The following is a 23,764-nucleotide window of genomic DNA, read 5'->3' as shown; positions in this document are numbered from 1 at the left end:
TACTATCCCAACTGGGTACACCTTGACGTTTGGTGGGATAGCTTTATGCTTTTTTTGATCAAAAACAGTGTTTACTAAGTACCCTATGTTTATATGCACTATGCTTTTATTTAGTTACAGCAGGGTATGTTTTCACAATTTTTTCCTTGGTTTCTCTTTGTCTCATGGCCAGTGTGAACATGGTCTCACAAGTTCCATGTATACCATCTCATACTCCGGCTCACTTTTTTGTTTTTATGTAGTTTTTTTGTATTCAGTACAAACAGGGAGTGGCCCCCTTCTCAGCGAGCTGGACATTTCATTTTGTGAATCCCCCTGACTGTGTGTGTCCTGTTGGGACCCGGTCGCTCTCAGCCCTTAGCCACATTGAGGCCTATTTTAGACCCATGGTAAGGTTTTAATATTAGAGAGTGTAGGTACTATCCCAACTGGGTACACCTTGACGTTTGGTGGGATAGCTTTATGCTTTTTTTGATCAAAAACAGTGTTTACTAAGTACCCTATGTTTATATGCACTATGCTTTTATTTAGTTACAGCAGGGTATGTTTTCACAATTTTTTCCTTGGTTTCTCTTTGTCTCATGGCCAGTGTGAACATGGTCTCACAAGTTCCATGTATACCATCTCATACTCCGGCTCACTTTTTTGTTTTTATGTAGTTTTTTTGTATTCAGTACAAACAGGGAGTGGCCCCCTTCTCAGCGAGCTGGACATTTCATTTTGTGAATCCCCCTGACTGTGTGTGTCCTGTTGGGACCTGGTCGCTCTCAGCCCTTAGCCACATTGAGGCCTATTTTAGACCCATGGTAAGGTTTTAATATTAGAGAGTGTAGGTACTATCCCAACTGGGTACACCTTGACGTTTGGTGGGATAGCTTTATGCTTTTTTTGATCAAAAACAGTGTTTACTAAGTACCCTATGTTTATATGCACTATGCTTTTATTTAGTTACAGCAGGGTATGTTTTCACAATTTTTTCCTTGGTTTCTCTTTGTCTCATGGCCAGTGTGAACATGGTCTCACAAGTTCCATGTATACCATCTCATACTCCGGCTCACTTTTTTGTTTTTATGTAGTTTTTTTGTATTCAGTACAAACAGGGAGTGGCCCCCTTCTCAGCGAGCTGGACATTTCATTTTGTGAATCCCCCTGACTGTGTGTGTCCTGTTGGGACCCGGTCGCTCTCAGCCCTTAGCCACATTGAGGCCTATTTTAGACCCATGGTAAGGTTTTAATATTAGAGAGTGTAGGTACTATCCCAACTGGGTACACCTTGACGTTTGGTGGGATAGCTTTATGCTTTTTTTGATCAAAAACAGTGTTTACTAAGTACCCTATGTTTATATGCACTATGCTTTTATTTAGTTACAGCAGGGTATGTTTTCACAATTTTTTCCTTGGTTTCTCTTTGTCTCATGGCCAGTGTGAACATGGTCTCACAAGTTCCATGTATACCATCTCATACTCCGGCTCACTTTTTTGTTTTTTTGTTTTTATATCGTTCCTGTCGCTGCAGCTAAATTATGGAAATGACCGACACTACACAGATCACCAATTTTCGACGCTTTTGCGATCGTTTATCGGTGCTTCTAGGCTTTACACGTTGCGACGTCGTTACTGGTGCCAGATGTGCGTCACTTTCGAGATTGCAGTAGCGATGTCGCAACGTGCAAAGTACCCCTAAGTCTGGGTTCCAATCATTTCCACTAGACTATTGTGACTGACTAAAAAGGTGGAAAGGAGGCCAAACACAGTACAAAGCTTCATTTTCTGGACTCCGTTTGCCTTATTGAAGTCAATGGCTCCATCAGGTACATGTCTATGTCACTCCTTTTGGGTATTCAGATGAAGTCAAGAACGGGAACAAAGTACGGCCATGGCAAACCTTTGCCAGTCTTCAGAGTAAGAAAGTAGAGGAGAATGTAAGTAAATGATGTGTTACCAAATCTTATTGACATGATGGAGAAAAGTCCACAGCAAGTCCAAAATGTAACTATTTTGGTTTAATTCATTAAAGCACCACTCCAGAGGTGGAAGTTTTTAAGCGCCGGAGTGGTGCTTTGAATCTAAGGTCCTTTTGCCGATGTTGCTCATTTCCCACGGCGCCTTCTTGTGACTGTAACTTCTGACTGCCCAGAAGTCAGAAGTTACGTCACAAGCTTTCAATACAAGTCTATGAGAGTCAGAATGGGGCTCTCATAGACTTAGATTAAATAGAGAAATTCTGTGGTATATGTCCAGTTGGTATAAGTTTGGAATGGAGGGGCACAAACAGAAAAGGAAACCAGTTCCAGAATCAGTTGAACATCAGAAATGTAAGGGGATACAAAGTTTAAAGTGAATCTTTCAGCACCTTTTTGCTATGTAATCTGAGAGCTGCATAATGTAGGAGCAGAGACCCTGATTTCATTGATGTGTCACTTACTGGGCTGCTTGCTACAGTTGTGATAGAATCCCTGTGTTCTTTGCTGTAGATGTAGGAGTGGCCAGAATGCTCATCTATGCATGACCCCACCCACACCACTGATTGACAATTTCCTGTACATTCTGAGCAAGCTGCCAATCAGTAGTGGGGGTGGGTTTACACAGATTATTCTAGCTTGCCTGCCCGTGAGAACTAGTACAGTACTGATAATCTCCTGCCGATAAAACATTGTACTGAATCTACAGAACACATCTTAATAAGTGACAAATACCTAAAATCAGTGTCTCTGCTCTTACATTAGTCTGGTCTTACATTATATAGCGAAAACCTGATGACAGATTCCCTTCAAGCTAAAAAATCAAGTGAAAGGTCATCTTTAATGAGGTTAAAATGATTATTTGTTTAGGACACACCGTCAATAATAGAATGGATGGATTTGTCTGTTCAGACATCACTGTCAATCAAATAGAAGAAAGAATGCCAAATGCTACTGTGAACCTAGCCTTAGGGGAGTGTGAATAAGTTGTAAAACAAGGCAACACTGCTATTAAATGTGCAGAGCAATACCTGGAAAGCAACAAGTGAAATGCGATGGGTGCCGGACCACTATGGTCCCTTTAAATAGCTAAATAGTGGGAGAATGAAAGATAGACCTAGATGATATCATATAAATTAAAGACAGTCTATCAAGTTCCATCTAACCCCTTTAAGTACATAGTTCCATACATACCACAGTAGTAGGCGGTATGTGTACTGTGGACCTATAGGATCCTATAGGCTAATACAAAACATTCCCATAAGGTCTGCCAGACAAAAGGTATTCACTATTCAATTCACTGTTATGACACTTTATATTCCATTGACGTATGTTGTAGAATGCTCAACTTAATATATATGGGGGAATAGAGAGGGGCAGTAAAACAAAAGTTTGCCACCTTCTTCCTCCCAAAAAACATGACCAATTTATTTCCCCCTTTACTGTGTAAGAGGGTCGGACCGGCGCCTTAAGACTCTTTCAGATGAGCGTGTAGTCCTTGTTAAAATCAGAAAGCCGAAGAAGCAAGGTAATCCAATAGGGCTGATCAGATGACAGTTTTTTCCACTATCTTCATCTGTATTTTGGATGAGACTCAACTATTCAAATCTATGGGTGACCCCCAAAAAATCAGATCCCATACAGATCAAACTTATAACAGACACATTGCAATTCCTAACAAATGAAACTGTATTTAGCCTTGGAAATGGTATTTACTGATGATGTATACAAAGGGATACTATAAGGATGTAAAAAACAAAACAGATGGAAATTTCTACTCCAGTGGGAATATGAATATATATATATATATATATATATATATATATATATATATATATATATATATATATATATATATATATATATATATATATATATATATATATATATATATATATATATATATAATTTACAAATGTCATGGAACTGACCTAATATTAGACTCATAGAAACTTGCCCATTTGCTGTAACATTAAACTAGAATAGACATATATAAGAATCCACTGTGAGAAAAGTATACAGTACAGTATATGGCTTGGTGCAGACGACCGTATTTGTGGTCCGAGTGCTATTCTATTCAACAAAACATTGGATCAGACTAGGACCAAAGTTATCCTATGTGGCCATGCACAAGTCCGATTTTATCCTTGGAAAAGTCTGCAAGAGGAAAATGTTTGCAGTATGTTTGAGTTGCCTCTGGAAATCAGATGGGTCCACAGACATCAACATCAATGACATCTGAGTGCAGTCTGATCACACTATGATCACACTCTGATCTGATCATAGTTGGATCTGATCACACTAATTAGATCACACTCTGATCACAGTCGGCTCACACTCGGATATGATCACACTCTGATCACATTTTGATCTGATCACACTCTGAGAAGTTCACACTCTGATCAGATCACACTCTAAGTTCTACAGACTGACAGAATGGAGAAGATGGAGATTTTTTTCCTATCTTCTCCACATCTAAGAAAATCTGATCACATGCTGATCGCACTCTGATTTTATTTCACTCTGACCACACTTTGATCAAACTGTGATCACACTCTGATCACTCTCTGATAGCCCTCCAATCTGATCACACTTTGATCTGATGACACTCAGATCTGATCAAATACAGATCACACTTTGATCTGCTAACACTCTGATCAGATCACACTCTGATCACACTTGGATCTGATCACACTTGGATCTGATCACACTTGGATTAAACTCTGGTCAGATCACGCTTTGATCACAGTTCGATCAAACTTCAATCTGATCACACTTGGATCACACTCTGATCTGATCACACTCTGATTACACTTGGATCACAGTTGGATCTGATCTGATAACACTCTGATCAGATCACACTCTAATCAGATAGCACATTTGTCGCACTCTGATCACACTCTGATCAGATCACACTTTGATCACAGTTCGATCACACTTGGATCTGATCACACTCTGATCACACTTGGCTCACAGTTGGATCTGATCACACTCTGATCACACTTGGCTCATAGTTGGATCTGATCACACTCTAATCAGATAGCACATTTATCGCACTCTGATCACACTCTGATCAGAGTCTGATCAGCAGAATAGTACTGATTTTCTCAGATAAGAAAAAAAGGTGGTTTGCACCTAGAGTACGCATGATTCATTTCATGCATTTAGGGTTCATTTATACCAAGTCATAGACATGTACCAAACAATATTAATTATCAGGGACCCAGAGTAGACTGAATAAATAATAAATAACTTATCTAAAGAACAGCTCACCAGTACAAAATATATAAGGACATGGCTTCTAATGTATGAAGAACATGCCATAAGTGAAAAATGTGATATTAAACAACAGAAAGGCTTATATGTGAAAATTACAATACTGCGCAAAATTTTTAGGCAGGGGCAGAAAAAAATGCTGTGTTCTTTTTTATCACTTAAATTGCTTATTAAAAGGATAAAGGAGAAATCTAAACCAAATTCAAACTTTTGCACAGTTCTATAGATCCGGCAGTGCATATAAAATGTAGATCATGTGATAATAATTTGTACTTACGTGCACAGAATGGACTGATCTTCACGATCTGAAAAAAAAAAAGAAAAATTATAATAATAATAAGATACACTTTTCCATTTTATGCTTATAACAAGCTCTATATGGGAATCTGATATAAAGTGCTGTGCAATTTCTATACACACAAAATAAAAGGTTTTATGCACTACCAGTTACAACCGTCTAGTGTCTTTCAGGGGATGTTCACATTCTGACGTTATATTGTGGTATTTGCTTCAATTTTAGGAAAATCAGCTGCTGGTTTAAGCTGTAATGAGCTGTTGTATATACAGATCATTCAATTTTCTTCCTAGAAATACAGTTCTTATAGTCTCCTTCCATTTCTCAAAAGGGTTTAAAGCGGATCTCTCACCAGATTTCAAAATAGAGACTGCACAAATTCAGAAGACCTGATGAGACTGGAGAATTTACTTTAAAACCCATGTACAAAGAAACAACAGAGATGTTTTCAAAAACTAGTCTGATTCCCAGCTCCTCAGTGTCCCTCCTCCCTGCTGCTGCTGAGATCTCACACTGCTCAGTACAAGCTGCAGCTGTCAGTCAGGCTCGATGAGTGGAGTCTGAAGCCTCACTAATATGATCATACAACAGTTGACTCCTTATTTTGACCCACAAAAAGAAAAGCTCCATTTAGCCATTAATAGTAGAAATCACACTTCCAGCAGCTGTAGTTACCTCCATATCAATCACCACCATATTATTGCTAAACTTTGTCATTAAAACGTTAATTTAGTGGATTTGTCTTCAACATATGGAACTTGTCTCAGATGTCTGAGACGGACACTCAGGTTTCTGTCTTGGATGTGCCATTTAATAGAGTACCCATCATTTCGGCACATGCAATTCATGCAGGTCATGAGTATGATACATCAATATTATGCACACATTTATTCAACTGCACATGAATAATGTAGGAAATAATCAATATATTTGCATTTTATTTGGAAAGTTGATGAATTTATACAGTAAGTCCTTAGGAATGATTTCCATGCTTAATGCCTTATCAAATCCTAAATGTATGACTATAGCTCTAGTAATATGGATAACACATGTGGCTCCTAACATGGCAGCTCTTTTGGTTTTCACTACTTTTATGTAGACTGTTTTAAAATTGAATACTTGTCCCACAGAAAAGATATTAATGGGGTAGTCCCTCCTTATAAAGTGTCGGCATATCACTTGGATATATTAGTATCACAAGTGTGTCACAGCCGGATGTGATCTCAGTGGGATCTGGGATCAGAAGATCACAGCGTTTAGTTGATCGCAGATCCTCTTCAGAGCCCACTCTTTGTTTACCCTGAGTTTGAGCTTATTTAATTCCTCCGGGTGCTGAAGGGATTATGGTTCCTTTCTATCCTGCAGTGATCTAACAGGTAATTGTAACCTAAGCTACAGCCTCTCTCTTCTGCTATAAATATCTACTTCTTCCTATGCCGGCTATAGTTCATAATATACTGTCCCCTTTGAAGGAGCCTGTCTGTGGAGAAGCTTAAGTGTTCATTTCTGTTGGAGCTGCAAAGTTTCCTGCTGGAGAAGTTGTGGAATGTTATTTGTTGTGTCTATCCGCACATTTGTTTGTCTTACCTTCCTCATGTTGTGTTATTGCTGTGGCGAGACTAGCATCTTGTGGGCCTTCACTAATCAGGGTGAGATCAGGGCCATCAAGGGCCTGGGCACATGACGGCACTTGGGGTAAGGACCCGTCTAGGGAAGTTGGGGGGTGCAGGGATTAGTCTTAAGTTATTCTTAGGAGTTGATCCTGATCCCCTCTCCCTAGCGCCAGGGTCTTCTGTTGAATTGCTTCCTTGGTTTTCCCTTTAATGTTGTGTTGCTCGCTGGGAGTCCTCTTGTTCCCGGCGTGACAACTAGCATACTATCACTATAATAAAAGTAGCTGTCCATATTCTGGGAACTCTACCGATCCTGAAAATGAAGAGACACAACTGGGCTAAAGCTTTATAATATAGTTTTATAATATTCACGGTTGAGTCCTGCACAGCGGCACTCCTGGATGGTCAGGGCACAACAGTGATGGTGGATTGGGTTGGCTTCCAGGTGGTCGAGAGCTCCACAGTAAAGGGAAAACGTTCAATGGGACACAGTTTTACCCCATTGCTGTGTCCCCTTTTATTCTTTGGTTTGATCGGGGGTTCTCAGAGTTGTTGCCACCTCCGTTGAGTTGATGACATATCCAAGCAATCATGCCACCAAATTCTAAGATGGGAATACTCCTTTAAAAACTCTGAAGAACAAATCTTGGGCTGCTGGGGTCCATATTTTGAGAGATGTCCAAACCGGATGGAAATTTTCGTTCTCCATGGGGGACTAGTTTTTGTGTTCTTCTTTCTATTTTTATCCTGCATTGTTTTCTCACCATGTTGCAGTGTTTCTGAGGATGACTTTCTTACTGTCGGAGATAATATTTTTTACATGGAAAAGTTCCAGATGATTTATAATAAAAAATTGTGGTGGTTGTTTTTGGATATGACAGATGTGGTGAGAAATTCTCATATATTTGTGGAGTAAGATATCATGTATACTTCGGCTTGTAGATGAATTGCAGAGCCATTAATTTATTTTCTATATGAGTTCCAGATAATCTTGGCCGTGTTAGCACAACACAGATCCATTGTGGTTTGTAACTGATATTTTTCAGAGAACGAACAAATCCCAAGAGAGGAGATCTTTGCTTTCTTCTTTTTGGACAAGGTACAAAGACATCGAAAACTAAGGGAAAGGGGCTGTTCACTTTATACAATTCCTTTTTCTTAGAAGGATCAGCCAGTGATCAGCATATTACAGGATGTCCAGGGCTGAAAGATACAGCAATCAGCTATAACTAGTGATGAGGAGCACTACCATGCTCGGGTGCTCGGTACTCGTTTAGAGCAGTTGGGTGCTCAGAGGGGCGCGACTCAAGTACCCAAGTATAAATGAAGTCAATGGGGGACTCAAACATTTTTCAGGGAAATATTCTGGAAAAATGCTTGCGTTCTCCATTGGCTTCCATTATACTTAGGTACTTGAGTTGCGCCCATCCAAGCATCCAACTGCTCGTCGTTGTGAGTAACGAGCACCTGAGCATGGTAGTGCTCACTCATCACTAGTTACGAGTACTGAGCACCCGAGCATGGTAGTGATCGCTCATCACTAGTTACGAGTACCGAGCACCCGAGCATGGTAGTGCCCATTCATCACTAGTTACGAGTACTGAGCACCCGAGTATGGTAGTGGTCGCTCATCACTAGTTACGAGTACTGAGCACCCGAGCATGGTAGTGATCGCTCATCACTAGTTATGAATACCGAGCACCCGAGCATGGTAGTGCCCATTCATCATTAGTTACGAGTACTGAGCACCCGAGTATGGTAGTGCTCACTCATCACTAGTTACGAGTACTGAGCACCCAAGCATGGTAGTGCTCGCTCATCACTAGTTACGAGTACTGAGCACCCGAGCATGGTAGTGCTTGCTCATCACTAGTTATAGGTACCGAGCACCCGAGCATGGTAGTGCCCATTCATCACTAGTTACGAGTACTGAGCACCCGAGTATGGTAGTGGTCGCTCATCACTAGTTACGAGTACTGAGCACCCAAGCATGGTAGTGATCGCTCATCACTAGTTATGAATACCGAGCACCCGAGCATGGTAGTGCCCATTCATCATTAGTTACGAGCACTGAGCACCCGAGTATGGTAGTGCTCACTCATCACTAGTTACGAGTACTGAGCACCCAAGCATGGTAGTGCTCGCTCATCACTAGTTACGAGTACCGAGCACCCGAGCATGGTAGTACTCGCTCATCACTAGTTATGAGTACTGAGCACCCGAGCATGGTAGTGCTCGCCCATCACTAGTTACGAGTACTGAGCACCCAAGCATGGTAGTGCTCGCTCATCACTAGTTACGAGTACCAAGCACCCGAGCATGGTAGTGCCCACTCATCACTAGTTATGAGTACTGAGCACCCAAGCATGGTAGTGCCCACTCATCACTAGTTACGAGTACTGAGCACCCGAGCATGGTAGTGATCGCTCATCACTAGTTATGGGTACCGAGCAACCGAGCATGGTAGTGCCCATTCATCATTAGTTACGAGTACTGAGCACCCGAGTATGGTAGTGCTCACTCATCACTAGTTACGAGTACTGAGCACCCAAGCATGGTAGTGCCAGCTCATCACTAGTTACGAGTACCGAGCACCCGAGCATGGTAGTACTCGCTCATCACTAGTTACGAGTACTGAGCACCCGAGCATGGTAGTGCTCGCCCATCACTAGTTACGAGTACCAAGCACCCGAGCATGGTAGTGCCCACTCATCACTAGTTACGAGTACTGAGCACCCGAGCATGGTAGTGCTCACTCATCACTAGCTGTAAGGTGTGGTAAAATCTTCTCTCTTCATTTCCCTTCAGTGCCATCACAGGGGAAATTAAGTATTAAACATAGTGCCCATTTAAAGGAAATCTGTCACCAGGTTTTTGCTACCCCATCTGAGAGCAGTATAATGTAGGGGCAGACACCCTCATTACAATGATGTATCACTCATTTGGCTGCAGTTTTGATAAAAATTCCTTATCTGATGCGGATCTATTTGTTCTTTGAATGCTGAGCCTTGTATAACCCTGCGCGCACCACTGATTGGCAGAATTTTGTGTACACTGAGCATAAGCAGAAAGGTGCGAATCAATAGTGTGAGTGTGGTTATACAGAGCTTATGAATATGCTGGACTACCTGGCAGCCGGTTTAATAGTCCCCTAATGATAATCCCTTCCTGAAACAACTGTGATTTTATTAAAACTTCAGAAAACAGCCTAGTAAATTACATATCACTGAATTAGGGTTTCTGCCTGTACATTATGACGCTCTCAGATTAGGTGGCAAACACCTGGTGACAGATTCAACTTTTTTTAAATATTAAACTTGGCACATAATGATAATGTTGCTATACACACAGAAAGCCTGTTATAAGCTTATCTGGGATGTTTGATTTTCCCCCTCTATATCACTTCCTGCTTATGATTGGGCAAAGTCATGCAGGGGGAAAAGTAACCGCCCCCAGAGAAGAATCTCTGCTACTGTCCTCTTGGTTAAAGGGGACATTAGCATATAAAGTTTGCAAGATAATATCTCAGCAATGGACATGAGAAGTAAAAAAATTTTTAACCACTTTATCATGATGGGGACAATTATCCATGTAAAAAATTGTGAAATATCCTCTTTAAATTAATGTGTTGTCTATGTAATGCAGAACAGGACAGATTCTTGAAAGTGATAGATGTAGTTTTATTGCCATTCCACTAATTGTTATTTTTATATTGCGTCCTCCTACTGAAGAAAATGCCCCCCAAAAATTAACAGAAAATATTATATTGAGTGATAATTAGGGATGATCGAATACTTCGATTATCCGGCTTCGCGAATATTTTCCGAATACCTCGCCGCTATTCGACTATTCGCGAATATTCGATGCGCAATGTAAGTCTATGGGCAACCCGAATAACAACTATTCAGAACTATTCGGGCTTCCCATAGACTTACATTGCACATCAAATAGTCGAATAGCGGCGAGGTATTCGAAAAATATTCGCGAAGCCAAATAATCGAAGTATTCGATCATCCCTAGTGATAATGCATTTTTAATTCTTTGCATCCGAGTCAAATTGTCTGTTGGGATTTTGCTACTGGTAGGGTCATGATCAGATAGTGGGAGCCTATACACAAATGCTCATTTTCAGCCTGGGGAATAGTTACTTGCAGAACTCCCTGACCACTTACACACATACCGTATATACCCCCCACAAGTAATATATAAGGTATATTGTAGGTGGAGGCACTGTTCCAATATTTGCATTTGGGCCTAAAGTTATGCCTGTGTTTTCATGGATAGTAAAAAATTACAGGGAGAACCTGGCTCGTTGACATGAAGACAAATAGTGATTCAAAGGGCAACCCCGTGATACTAAGAGTATGGAGCCAAAGATGCATTCATCATTAGTGTTCCCCAGTGTTGGATCTGTTCAGTTTTGGCTTTGTATTCAGAACTCCTGAGTGCTTTACCAGTCAATGAAGCCACTGCTACCACCAGTTCCTGGACTCATTGGACCACTGATAAATAAAGAAAATGTTTCAAATAAAAGCAGAATGGAGCCAAAGTAGAGCCATGGGCGTAATGACCCATGACTCTCCTTTGCAGGGAAACGTAGGATTAACATGTAGCTGCAGGGAGCAGAGCAGGCTTTTGTGGGGTCAATAGTTTAAAGAGGTGGGTTAGAACATTCAGGCGCTGGTTAGAAGAGGTAGGAATATATATATGTATAGGTTCAGGGGAGGAGGTAGGCCACTATAACGACACGTTGGCAGAGAAGGTCCCGCCCCTATGGTTAATCTCTTGGGGGAATAGTAAGGGTTGTGGTTTCTAGAATTGTTTTGATTTGGTCCTTTTGGCAAGCGGTGGTGAGTGGGGTTCTTGGAGTTGGTGGAAAAGTTAGGGTGGGGGGGTTGTACATCGGGTGGATGGTGACAACCTCCCCCGCTTATTTTGGACTGGTAATTGCATGGCAGACTTTGGGGCTCTCCAGAATGCGGTTCCCTGAGAGTCGGTGTTAAGGGGGCTTTACACGCAACAACATCGCTAACGAGATGTCATTGGGGTCACGGAATTCGTGACGTACATCCGGCCTCGTTAGCGGCATCGTTGCGTGTGAAACGTACGAAGGACCGCTAACGATCAAAAATACTCACCTAATCGTTGATCGTTGACACGTCATTCTAATCCCAAATATCGTTGCAGGACGCAGGTTGTTCATCGTTCCTGAGGCAGCACACATCGCTACGTGTGACACCCCAGAAACGAGGAACAACACCTTACCTGCGTCCTCCGGCAATGAGGTGGGCGTCACTTTCTTTCGGCTGCTCTCCGCCCCTCCGCTTCTATTGGACGGCTGCCGTGTGACGTCGCTGTGACGCCGTACGAACCGCCCCCCTAGAAAGGAGGCGGTTCGACGGCCACAGCGAAGTTGCTAGGAAGGTAAGTAGTGTGACAGGTCCTAGCGATGCTGTGCGCCACGGGCAGCGATTTGACCGTGACACACAACCGACGGGAGCGGGTGCAAATGCTAGCGACATCGCTAGCGATGTCGCAGCGTGTAAGTCCCCCTTATGAAATAAGGTTTTCCAGCAGCGAGGTGCCCCAGAGCCTGTGGGGGCAAAACGCTGGATGGTTGTTAAATAATATTTGGTTGCCTGTCAGGTGTTTGGGGCTCCAAGAACCTTCCTTGTGTGTAAATAGTTCTTTATTATTTATGTTATGTTTGTTAATAAAAGGGCCGATCTGGCCAATTTATCCAAAAAGGGGTGTTGTGTGTTCATTTAAGGGAATAGGGAATGATGGTTGAATGGAAGTTAGAGAGGTGTTAGAGAAGAGGGTAATGAAGCATCTGCAATAGGGCAGTCGAGCTTGATGGTTGATGGTACGGACGGTGGATCAAAATCACAATAAAAAACAAAAAAGTTTTAACAACTGAACCCCTTAAATGTCTATACAGACAGTATAACAGTATATTACTATTTTTTACCTATCTATTCCATCTTTTCTGTATCTACTGTAAGTAGAAATATACAGTACAGACCAAAGGTTTGGACACAGCTTCTCATTCAAAGAGTTTTCTTTATTTTCATGACTCTAAAAATTGTAGATTCACATTGAAGACATCAAAACTATGAATTAACACATGTGGAATGAAATACTTAAAAAAATGGGAAACAACTGGAAATATGTCTTATATTCTAGATTCTTCAAAGTAGCCACCTTTTGCTTTGATTACTACTTTGCACAATCTTGGCATTCTCTTGATGAGCTTCAAGAGGTAGTCACCGGAAATGGTTTTCCAACAGTCTTGAAGGAGTTCCCAGAGATGCTTAGCACTTGTTGGCCCTTTTGCCTTCACTCTGCGGTCCAGCTCACCCCAAACCATCTCGATTGGGTTCAGGTTTGGTGACTGTGGAGGCCAGGTCATCTGGCGTAACATCCCCTAACTCTGCTTCTTAGTCAAATAGCCCTTACACAGCCTGGAGGTGTGTTTGGGGTCATTGTCCTGTTGAGAAATAAATTATGGTCCAACTAAACGCAAACCAGATGGAATAGCATGCCGCTGCAAGATGCTGTGGTAGGCATGCTGATTTATTATGCATTCAATTTTGAATAAATCACCAGCAAAGCACCCCCACACCGTCAACCTCCTCCTCCATGCTTCACGGTGGGAACCAGCCATGTAGAGTCCATCCGTTCACCTTTTCTACAAAGACACGGTGGTTGGATCCAAAGATCTCAAATTTGGACTCCTCAGACCAAAGCACAGATTTCCACTGGTCTAATGTCCATTCCTTGTGTTCTTTAGCCCAAACAAGTCTCTTCTGCTTGTTGCCTGTCCTTAGCAGTGGTGTCCTAGCAGCTATTTTACCATGAAGGCCTGCTGCAGAAAGTCTCTTAATAGTAGTTTTAGAGATGAGGTGTGTCCAAACTTTTGGTCTGTACTGTAGATAGTAATACAGTACTCTATAGAAATATTATACTGGGTCTGCATAGTGTCAGGAATATTCTTCCATAATCTGGTCACATTTTAACAAGCAGTTTTAGGATCCCCAGGTGCCTGTGTAGCATATCCAAGATTATGGGCTGGAGGCCAGCGCTCCATATATGTGCAATGTTACTGTAATGTGGAGTCCTGCCTCGGAGTTGTACACGTAGGACTGTAAAGAAAAATGTTGTGAATGCCAGTGGTGTTCTCAGTATTTATAAGAAGCTTTGTTTCTCTCCTCCAGAATGATCCCTTATGTTACAATTACACTCAATGACAATATAGAAGATTGGCATTTACTCCATATGCCAAGCTCACGCAGTGCCACACAACTGCACGCCTGATGCCTGTGGTCAGACTGGAATAGGCACCCAATCTCCTCTTTGCCACATACCGTAATTGGGGGTTGATCAATCCACCTTTTCTATTGCATTTTTAACATGATTGTAATGTTAGAAATACTAATCTCCATTCTATTCTCCCATTCCACAGCCCTTTGTGCTAATCTGATGTTTATAGCTGCTGCAATACTGGCATATAAACAGTGGTGAGATCTAAAAGCGCCATTATATTGGGTACATGGTAAGATCCTACGTATCAGTCGGCACCAAGCTGTTGTCTAGAGCTATATAGTTGGACAGGTGAAGTAGGAAGATAAGGCCAATGTCACGGCTGTCTCTGCATTATGAGACTAGTGACAGATTCAGGGCTTGAGAGTTATTTCCATGCTAGACTCTCAATATTAAATTGGTTTCCTTTCCTTTGGCAGTCGTAAGGTTAATATCAGTTTGCTTTCCCGCAGCTTCAGACTCCTGGTCAGGTGTTTCCAGTTGTGACCACTCCCAGTCCCTTTATATACCCTCTGCAACCTGCAGAGGGTGCTGGTTATTCTCTTTGCCATTTGGATGCTGGTGTTGAAGGTAGGAGGAGCTGCTGAAACCCTCTCCTGAAATTGCTGGTGTGGCTGCAGTTTTGGTGCTGGCTACAGCAGTTTGTTGTTGTGTTTCCCCCTGTCTGTCTTCCTTCCCTGGTGTGTTGTTTTAGTGCAGCAGTGGGGCTAGCGTGCCTTACCTGCCCGCTCATTAGCCAGGACTATTATAGGTTCACTCAGGGCTTCAGGTTCTTGCTCAGCAACAGGTGAGGAACCTCTATAGGGACTGGCTAGGAGTGCAGGGTACAGTGGCAGGTAAGTGGAGAAGGTATCCATCTCCCTCTTACTAGTCCTAGGGCCCTCAATTATCAAAGTGTTCCCAGTGAACCCCTTGTTTGTCATGGTGTTACCCCTCTCGTTGTGTGTTTTGGCTCACGAAAGACCCTCCCCAAGTCCACGCTGTGACAGCTAAGGTTGGCCATACACATAAGAAGGCTGTTGGCTGAACAATGTATTGGCCGACAGCCATCCCAGCCAACGCTCCCATACACAGGAGAGATCATTCTGCCAATCAGTCCTGGCTCCTCTAATAGCAAACTATCATCTCCTACATTGGTGTGTGGGTTATCTCCGGCAGAACACTGCAATCAGCAATCCAATATCCGACATCTTCCCAAACCATAAGTTGGCTGTCTCCCCCATATACCTTAACCCCTATATCGATATTGACGGATTCAGCCGACATTAGGGAGCCTGAAGGCTGCATTATGTTTGGGCTCATAACGTTAAGCAACTCAGCAACCAAAATATTTGTGTGATTTGTCCATGGCTTTTTTAGGGTTCATATCTTTTTGTTAAAAAAAGAACAAAACATAGGAGTATACCATCAGCCAGTGAGAACGATGGTGGCTAGAAATGGCCAAAATAAGTCATTTTTGCTGACTTTTAACTTCCATGAATGGGCAGCTTTAGCCTTAATATCCCCAGTATAAGGACAGATGAAGTCATGGTTAGAATGGAAATCATGATATGCAAAAGTAATTAATTATCTGTTAACTACAGAGACAGTGGCGGACACAGACAGAAAAGGGCCCCAAAAACAGCATATGGGCCCTTTGGAGTCCAAATGTTCTCCTATGACAGAAGCCTCTTGCTACTTTGGAGGTGGGAATGGGCCCCCTTACTTTTTGGGCCCCGGGGTGACTGCACCAATGATATCTCTCCCCCTGATCAGAGACCTCAGTTGTTCTCTTGTGTCTTATTTTTAATCTTCATAAACATTTCTCATTATACATCCCCCTTAGTATCCAATTTCATTTAGATTAGACTGGAACTACATGGTAGTCACCCTTCAAGAAAAGAAATATGGTTTGAATCCCAAATATTACATTTAATTTGCATATTTAGACATGTATGAAGATTAAAGTAAGGGGCATTGGCATCTCATAAGATTACAGTAAATCCTCTGGATAGGCCATAACTGTTTGTTAGATGCCGGTCCCACAAATAGGTTACTCATCCCTCGGTAGAACGAGGTATCACTGAGCACTGATTTTAATGGAAAGATGGTCAGAAATCTCAGGCAAATGAATGCTTTGAAAACCACACTTAATGCATTATGTTCACCCCTACTACAGGGCTTTTAAAGAGAATATGTCAGCAGGTTTTTGCTATGTAAGCTGAAGACAGCATGCTGCAAGGGTTAACACAGAGAATTCAGGGATGCCTGTCTTGTTATAATCCAATTTGTTGTTTATTTGCTATGTTTGTTTAAGCAGCAGGACTTCTCATTGCTCTGACTACAAAGTCACTGCACAGCAGTCTGGCATGCCCCCTCCTCTGATTGACTTCTCACTGTCAATGTACAATCTCTATTGAGAGCTTGGTGTGGGCGGCCATAGCTCTCTCAGCTCTGCTACATAGCCAATTCTAAAAGTTCTGATTGTGTCAGAACAGCTGCACCCAATAATCTAAGTGATACCTAGTTGGATTCAGGATCTCTTTGCCTACATCATGCTGCTCTCAGATGAGGTAGCAAAAATCTGCCGTCAGATTCTCTTTAAGCATGAATACACATTTACAATACAACTTGTTGGAGTATGTGATGGTATCCGCACCCACAACTCTTTCTCCCAGAGGTCATGCACTAAAGAGTGGATCAGGATCTCTGTTCTGGTAATCGATGTAGGCCCCAATTGTGAGGCCCCCAGCGATCAGATATTTAGTACCCATCCTCTGGTTAATATCTGGTGATACATTTCACAAACACCGCTTTAACTCAGCATATAAGGATTAGTACATTTGTACATTTTGCAGTTTTATCTCCGCTCTTGATCTGACATTTAGAAATCAATCATGCTATCCCTAGAAAGTCAGAGCAGAGATTCTGGAGCTTCCTCCCTATTTCATTTACAATGATTCATGCCTTAAATTTGCAGGATGATGCTTAGTTGTTATCTCTTATCTAACGATTCTCAGGGCTGTGAAAACAGCAACTTCTTCCTAATCTCAAGCAGAATCTGACGTTTATCACAGCGATGTAGGCTCTTGGCAGCTTTACCATAAATGGATAAAAACAGGCTGTAATACTGATCAAAGAGCGGCTATGCAAATTTTTATCACGTATCCACAGCTCGAGCATTGGCTCTATGATAAATGTAATTACAGCCACTGATACTGGTATTATTTAAAGGGACTCTGTCAGAAGGTTTCTGCAATGTAATCTGAAGACAGCATGCTGCAATAGTTAAAGCAGAAAACTCATCCCTGCATGTTAGTTTAAGCCTCTTATCTTCATCATTAATGGGTCTCAGCAGCATGTGAGCTGTAGTCCAATTCCGCCCCCTTCTGTGATTAGCAGCTTATGTCTATGGAAATATACACTGAATGTCTGGTGTGGACAGAGGGGGGGAGGGTAGCTCTTCCAGCACTGCTACATGCAAAATCTAAAATCTTTCACTGTGTCAAAATGGCTGTACACAGTAATCTAAGTGATACATTGTTAAATTCAGGGTCTCTTTGCCTACATCACGCTGCTCTCAGATGAGATAGCAAAAAGCTGCTAACAGATTCCCTTTAAAGGGATTTGTGGACCAAAAAGAAAACATTACTTTTTTTTCTTCTTGGCTCAGTAAACCCCTTTGATTATACTTTGGACTATGGGTACATACACATGGACAAATAATTTGTAAGGCCTCTGTCACACGTTCGTGCATCCGGTACGTGTTTGGCAGTTTTTTCACGTACTAGAGACACGTACACATGTGGACCAATGTATTCCTAATGTATTGGACACATGTAAGTATTTTTGAATGGATCATGTGTCCATTCCGTACTTACGTGTGTCCATGAGTTTCTCACGCTGACATGTCCGTTTTTCTCCGGCATCACGGGTGTCACACGGCCCGCACCCGTACCACATGGATGTAGTGTGGATGCGGTCCCGTGTGACACATGCCGGAGAAAACTCATGTGTCAGAGAAAAAAATAACAAATCTTTATTCACCTTCTCCTGTCCGCCTGTCTCTGCCGCTGCTGTCACTTGCTTCCGACCGCCGCTCATTATGCTCATTGCATATTCACTTCACTGCGGCCGGAAGCAGCAGCAGCGGGGAATCGGCAGGACTGGAGACTGAAGATCAGCACCACGGACAGCAGCAAGGACCACGTGAGTATGCAAATTACCGGTTCTCTGTGTGTTATCGCGGATAGAACACGTAGAACACACGTGGCCCGCACGTACCAGAGACATGTACTTGCCTAACGCAACACGCAAGGAAAATACGTATCTCGCGGCACGTGCGTGATTTTCACGTGTGCGTAGCAGAAGCCTAAAGTGGTATATAGGGCATCAATTATAAAAACTGTCCAAGAGAAATGTGCTGTGAACTACAATGTCTTCATATTTAGGGCAGTCATGGTACAGGGTACAGAATATAAACAAATCCATGGTTTCCCCCAAAATGGTTTCCCCCAAAAAACCCTTTTGGATTCGGTCTGGTATTGTATCAGTCTTAAATCTTCAGATTGGGCAAAACATGAAGGATTTAACGTTTGTTCAATTTGTATCTAGTTTTGTAATACATATTATAGTATAGATAGCGGTAGCCCCCTGGCAGGCGGACCCCCATGCCAATGTTTATAACAACCCATATCTCTTTGGCAATAGGAAATCCACTGCTTGATATAAGTGCTCCATTGTGTCGAGATGTAATATCCCCCCCCCATCGGCAGCTCACACTGCCAAAACCTGGACGTCATAGGCCGCCCTTCCTGCAGCGGTAAATAATTTAATCCAAGTGTACTTCATATATGCCAATTATACTGTAACAAAGCTAACACGCCAACTAAATCAACTGCAAACCACAATCTGGTATATAACATGAGATTTCTAACTGTAAATGAATACAATCTGTAGATGGATGCGATTCTGAAAGTGCAGACACAATGCTGGGAATAATTGTGAACATTTTATTCCCTGTGGTTAATTATAAGAGCTAGATTTAAAGGGACGCTATCATCAGAATATGACCTATGGTTTAAACCAGGATTTTGAGTAATATGTATTTTTTTATATTTTTTATTTTTATTTTATTTTTTTAAATATTGGCGATATTTTTTTTCTACTACTATCATATAAAAAACAGTAATCTTGCAATTTTTGCACTGGCCACTAGGTTTTTTTTTAAAAAACTTCCTGTCCTATTAGGAAAAATTTCCAGTATAGCTCCATATGCCTCCTTCACATGTCCATGTGGCCTGGCCATTTAAATATTGGCAATATTTTTTTTCTACTACGATCATAAAAAACAGTAATCTTGCAATTTTTGCACTGGCCACTAAGTTTTTTTTTTTTAAAAACTTCCTGTCCTATTAGGAAAAATTTCCAGTATAGCTCCATATGTCTCCTTCACATGTCCATGTGGTTGGTGCTGGTTTCCACACGTACTGGAGACACAGACCCACGTGTCCATGTGCTCTACATGGCAACATATCCGTTTTCTGCCTACAGCACGGGTGTCACATGGACAGCACACTGATGTGATTTGTGTGACATCAGTGTGACATGTATGGGAGAAAACACAAGTCACATATATATATATATATATATATATATATATATTTACCTGTCTCCGGCGCTGCTGTTGTTTCCAGGTCCCACTCATTATGCTCATGAATATTCACCGCATTGACTGCGGAACCGGAAGCAAGTTGATACACTTGCTTGCTTGATAAACGTGGTTAGTTAGTTAGTGGTCTGTGCCTTAGCCAGCAAGTTATCAGTTCTCCCTGTCCATTGTGCATCCCAGTGTCAGTGTTCAGTGTCCTATTCCTGTTTTCGAGTCCTGTCAGTACCCAGTGCCTGTTCATCCTGGCCATACAATCAGCCTTAGCAGTCCCGGTGGTCCCTGCTACATTAGTGACTCTGTTTGTCAGCCTGGCCCACCATCTGCCTCAGCCGTCCTGGCTGCCCTACTAGACTAGTGACTCAGTCCGTCCAGCCTGTCCACATCATCTGTCTGCTGTTCTGGCTGCCCTGCTACACTAGTGACTTTGCCTGTATGCACCTGTATCCGTCCTTGCCTTGGGGTTCAGCTGCCACAGTCCCAGTCACTGCCCTGGGAGTGGCACCTGGCGTCTGCCCCACAGTGGGTGCTTAGTCAAGCCCCTCAACACTAAAGAGTAAGCATGGGTACCCCCTGTGGTCCAGTGGGTCTACTCCTGCTCACTGCCTTACCATCTCCAGCGGTGTGTGTTTCACTAGGCAAGGTGCGCACATCACTCGCAGGCTCTATCATTTAAAGCCTACAAGTGCTGTTTGCTTGCTGGATCCAGCCAGATTCAGTCCTCCTGCGCTTTTCCCATGTTCCTGAGAAAAAGCTGCCTCTGCTTGAAGCATGAAATAGCGTTCAGGTCAGAACAACAGTCCAAAATCTCAATTTTCAGGAGCGTAAACAGGAAGCTGGGAGGCAAAGAAGTGGTGCACTCCTGAAGAAAGTTGAGAAAAACTCTAAAGTGGTTGAACCAAGTTTAAAAGATATCGCGCCGTGTGAATGGAGTAGTGGTCGACCATATGTACCTCCGTGTCCTTAATTCATAATGGGATTGCCGAAGACTAGAGAAACGCTGTCCTCGGCAATCTCCACTGGCCCTATTAAGAATGAATGTTGCGGAGGTGCATATGACCCACCACTTCTCCATACACACAGGGTCTTCAGACCCAGCTTTTTGGGCTCAGTCAGTGTCTGAGGGGGTTGGGAATTTACTAACAATGCTATGTATAGTGGATAACTTCTAAACTTGGTGCAACCCCTTTAAAAGTTGAAATATATGCAAATGATAAAAATCACTATGGAGTGAAAAGAATGTTAATGAAGGACAGATCCCCTCAGCTGAAGATATTTTTTTGTGTGTGGGAGTTTTGTGTGTAAATTGTGTTTAACAGGAAAAAGCAAACAAGGATGTGAACTGTACTGGTTTATTTTCCTTGGTCTTGAGTAAGCAGATCCGAGCGTGTCTTACATGTATTGTTTAGGATATCTCTTTTATTACTTTAGCATTTAAATCTTCTGACCCTAACATATCTATAAACCTTTTACTTCTAATCATATTTATATATGATTTGGCTTTCCGTGACCCTGATTTCCATATACTGTATATTAACATTAGTGTTCAATTCCAATCTACAGTGCGTTGAAAAAGTATTCATACCGAATGAACTTTTCCACAGTTTTGCACTTTACACTCACAAACTTAAATGTATTTTATTGGGATTTTATGTGATACACCAACACAAAGTAGCAAGTATTTGTGAAGTGAAAAGGAAATGATATACGGTTTTCTAAATATCTAAAAAATATAAAACTGAAAATTGTGCCGTGCATTTGTATTCAGCCCCCCGAGTCAGTACTGTGTAGGATCACCTTTCTCTGCAGTTACTGCTGCAAGTCTTTTGAGCTATATCTCTACCAGCTTTGCACATGTAGAGGATGAAATTTTTGCCCATTCTTCTTTGCACACTCGCTCTCACTCAGTGAGTTTGGATGGAGACGTCTGTGAACAGCAATTTTCAAATCTTCCCATAGATTTTCACTGAGATTTAGGTCTGGACTGTGACTGGGCCATTCACACACATGAATATGCTTTGATCTAAACCATCCATTGTAGCTCTGACAATACGTTTAGGGTCGACATCCTGCTGGAAGGTGAACCTACACCCCAGACTCAAGTCTTTTGCAGCCTCTAACAGATTTTCCTCCAGGATTGCCCTGTATTTAGCTTCATCTATCTGGCCATTAACTCTTACCAGCTTCCCTGTCCCTGCTGAAGAACAGCCTCCCTACAGCATGCTGCTGCCACCACCATGTGTGACAGTGGGGATGGTGTTTTCAGGGTGATGTGCAGTCTTATTTTTCCACCACACATGGTGTTTTGCATTTAGCTGAAGAAATTCTACTTTGGTCTCATCTTGTTGAGGAGAGCCATAAGATGAAATACTTAATTAACCTCTGGACATAGAGCACTGTGAGAAGTATGTTCATTGAAATTAATTCTCTATACATAAGCCAGTCAGTCTTCAGAGGAACCCAAGATGGCCCCCAATGACATCACAGACCCTACCATCAGCATGGATGCACCAGATGACGTCCCTCCCATCACCATCACCATGGATTCATCCACTGAAGTCAGACCCGCCCATCAACAGCAACACAGATCTCCCCATTGGCTAGCCCATGAACTGTCCCACTAAATGGGCATATCTGAACTTGTGTATGCCCCCAGCCTATATCAAGAGGACGCATGCTCTGTACTCTGTTTGGTGCCATCTTTACTGTGACCAAGAAGAGATTTCACATCCGACTGTGTCTGGTGTGATTTCTTTACACATGCACTTGGTCCACACCAATTAGGCCAGGCAGTAAGCAACTAGTGATCTCTGGTTAAGAGTTTACCCTAACAATCTGACCAGAGCACCTTCTTCCACATGCTAACTGTGTCTGCTACATGCCATGTGGAAAAGGTGAGAGTAGAACTTTTTGGGCTGAATGCAAAATGCTATGTGTGTTGGCAAATTAAAACTGCACATCACCATGAAAACACCATCCCTACCATCAAACATGGTGGCGGCAGCATCATGCTGTGGGGAGGCTTTTCTTCAGCAGGGACAGGGAAGATGGTCAGAGTTTATGGGAAGATGGATGGAGCCAAATATAGGACAATCCTGGTGGAAAACTTGTTAGAGGCAGCAAAAGACTTGAAACTGGGGTGTAGGTCCACCTTCCAGCAGGACAACAACCCTTTACATACTGCCAGATCTGCAATGGATGGATTAGATCAGAGCACATTCATGTGTGTGTGAATGGTCTATTCACAGTCCAGACCTAATTTCGATTGAGAACCTGTGGAAAGACTTGAAAATTGCTGTTCAGACATCTCAATCCAATTTCACTGAGCTAGAACGAGTGCAAAGAAAAATGCGTAAAAATGTCCCACTCTAGTTGTGCAAAGCTTGTAGAAACATAACTACAAAAGACTTTCAGCAGTAATTGCAGCGAAAGGCGGTCCTACAAAGTATCAACTCAGGGGCTGAATACTAATGCACATAACAATTTTCAGATGAATATTTGCAAAACATTTTGAAAACCATCATTTCCTTTACACTTCAGAAATACTCCCTACTTAGTGTTGGTATATCCCATTACATCACAATAAAATTCATTTAAATTTGTGGGTGTAAAGTGGAAAACAGTGGAAAGGCTCACGGGCTATGAATAC

The 23,764-nt window shown here is 42.2% G+C and overlaps 1 protein-coding gene across 2 annotated transcripts in view; it reads right to left on the bottom strand.

The window, feature by feature from the left end:
- MYH11 (myosin heavy chain 11) overlaps positions 1–23,764 on the bottom strand; it is a 153,404-nt gene that overhangs the window by 92,804 nt on the left and 36,836 nt on the right. For both annotated transcript variants that reach the window (XM_075317961.1, XM_075317963.1), the window contains exon 4: positions 5,515–5,542. In XM_075317961.1, coding sequence (XP_075174076.1) covers positions 5,515–5,542 — 28 coding nt within the window. The remainder of the gene's footprint in view (positions 1–5,514; positions 5,543–23,764) is intronic.

The sequence above is a fragment of the Anomaloglossus baeobatrachus genome, chromosome 7 (genome assembly GCF_048569485.1).
Source record: "Anomaloglossus baeobatrachus isolate aAnoBae1 chromosome 7, aAnoBae1.hap1, whole genome shotgun sequence".
NCBI lineage: Eukaryota > Metazoa > Chordata > Amphibia > Anura > Aromobatidae > Anomaloglossus > Anomaloglossus baeobatrachus.
The sequence above is the reverse complement of the archived record's forward strand: the minus strand, read 5'-3'. Positions and strand labels throughout refer to the sequence as shown.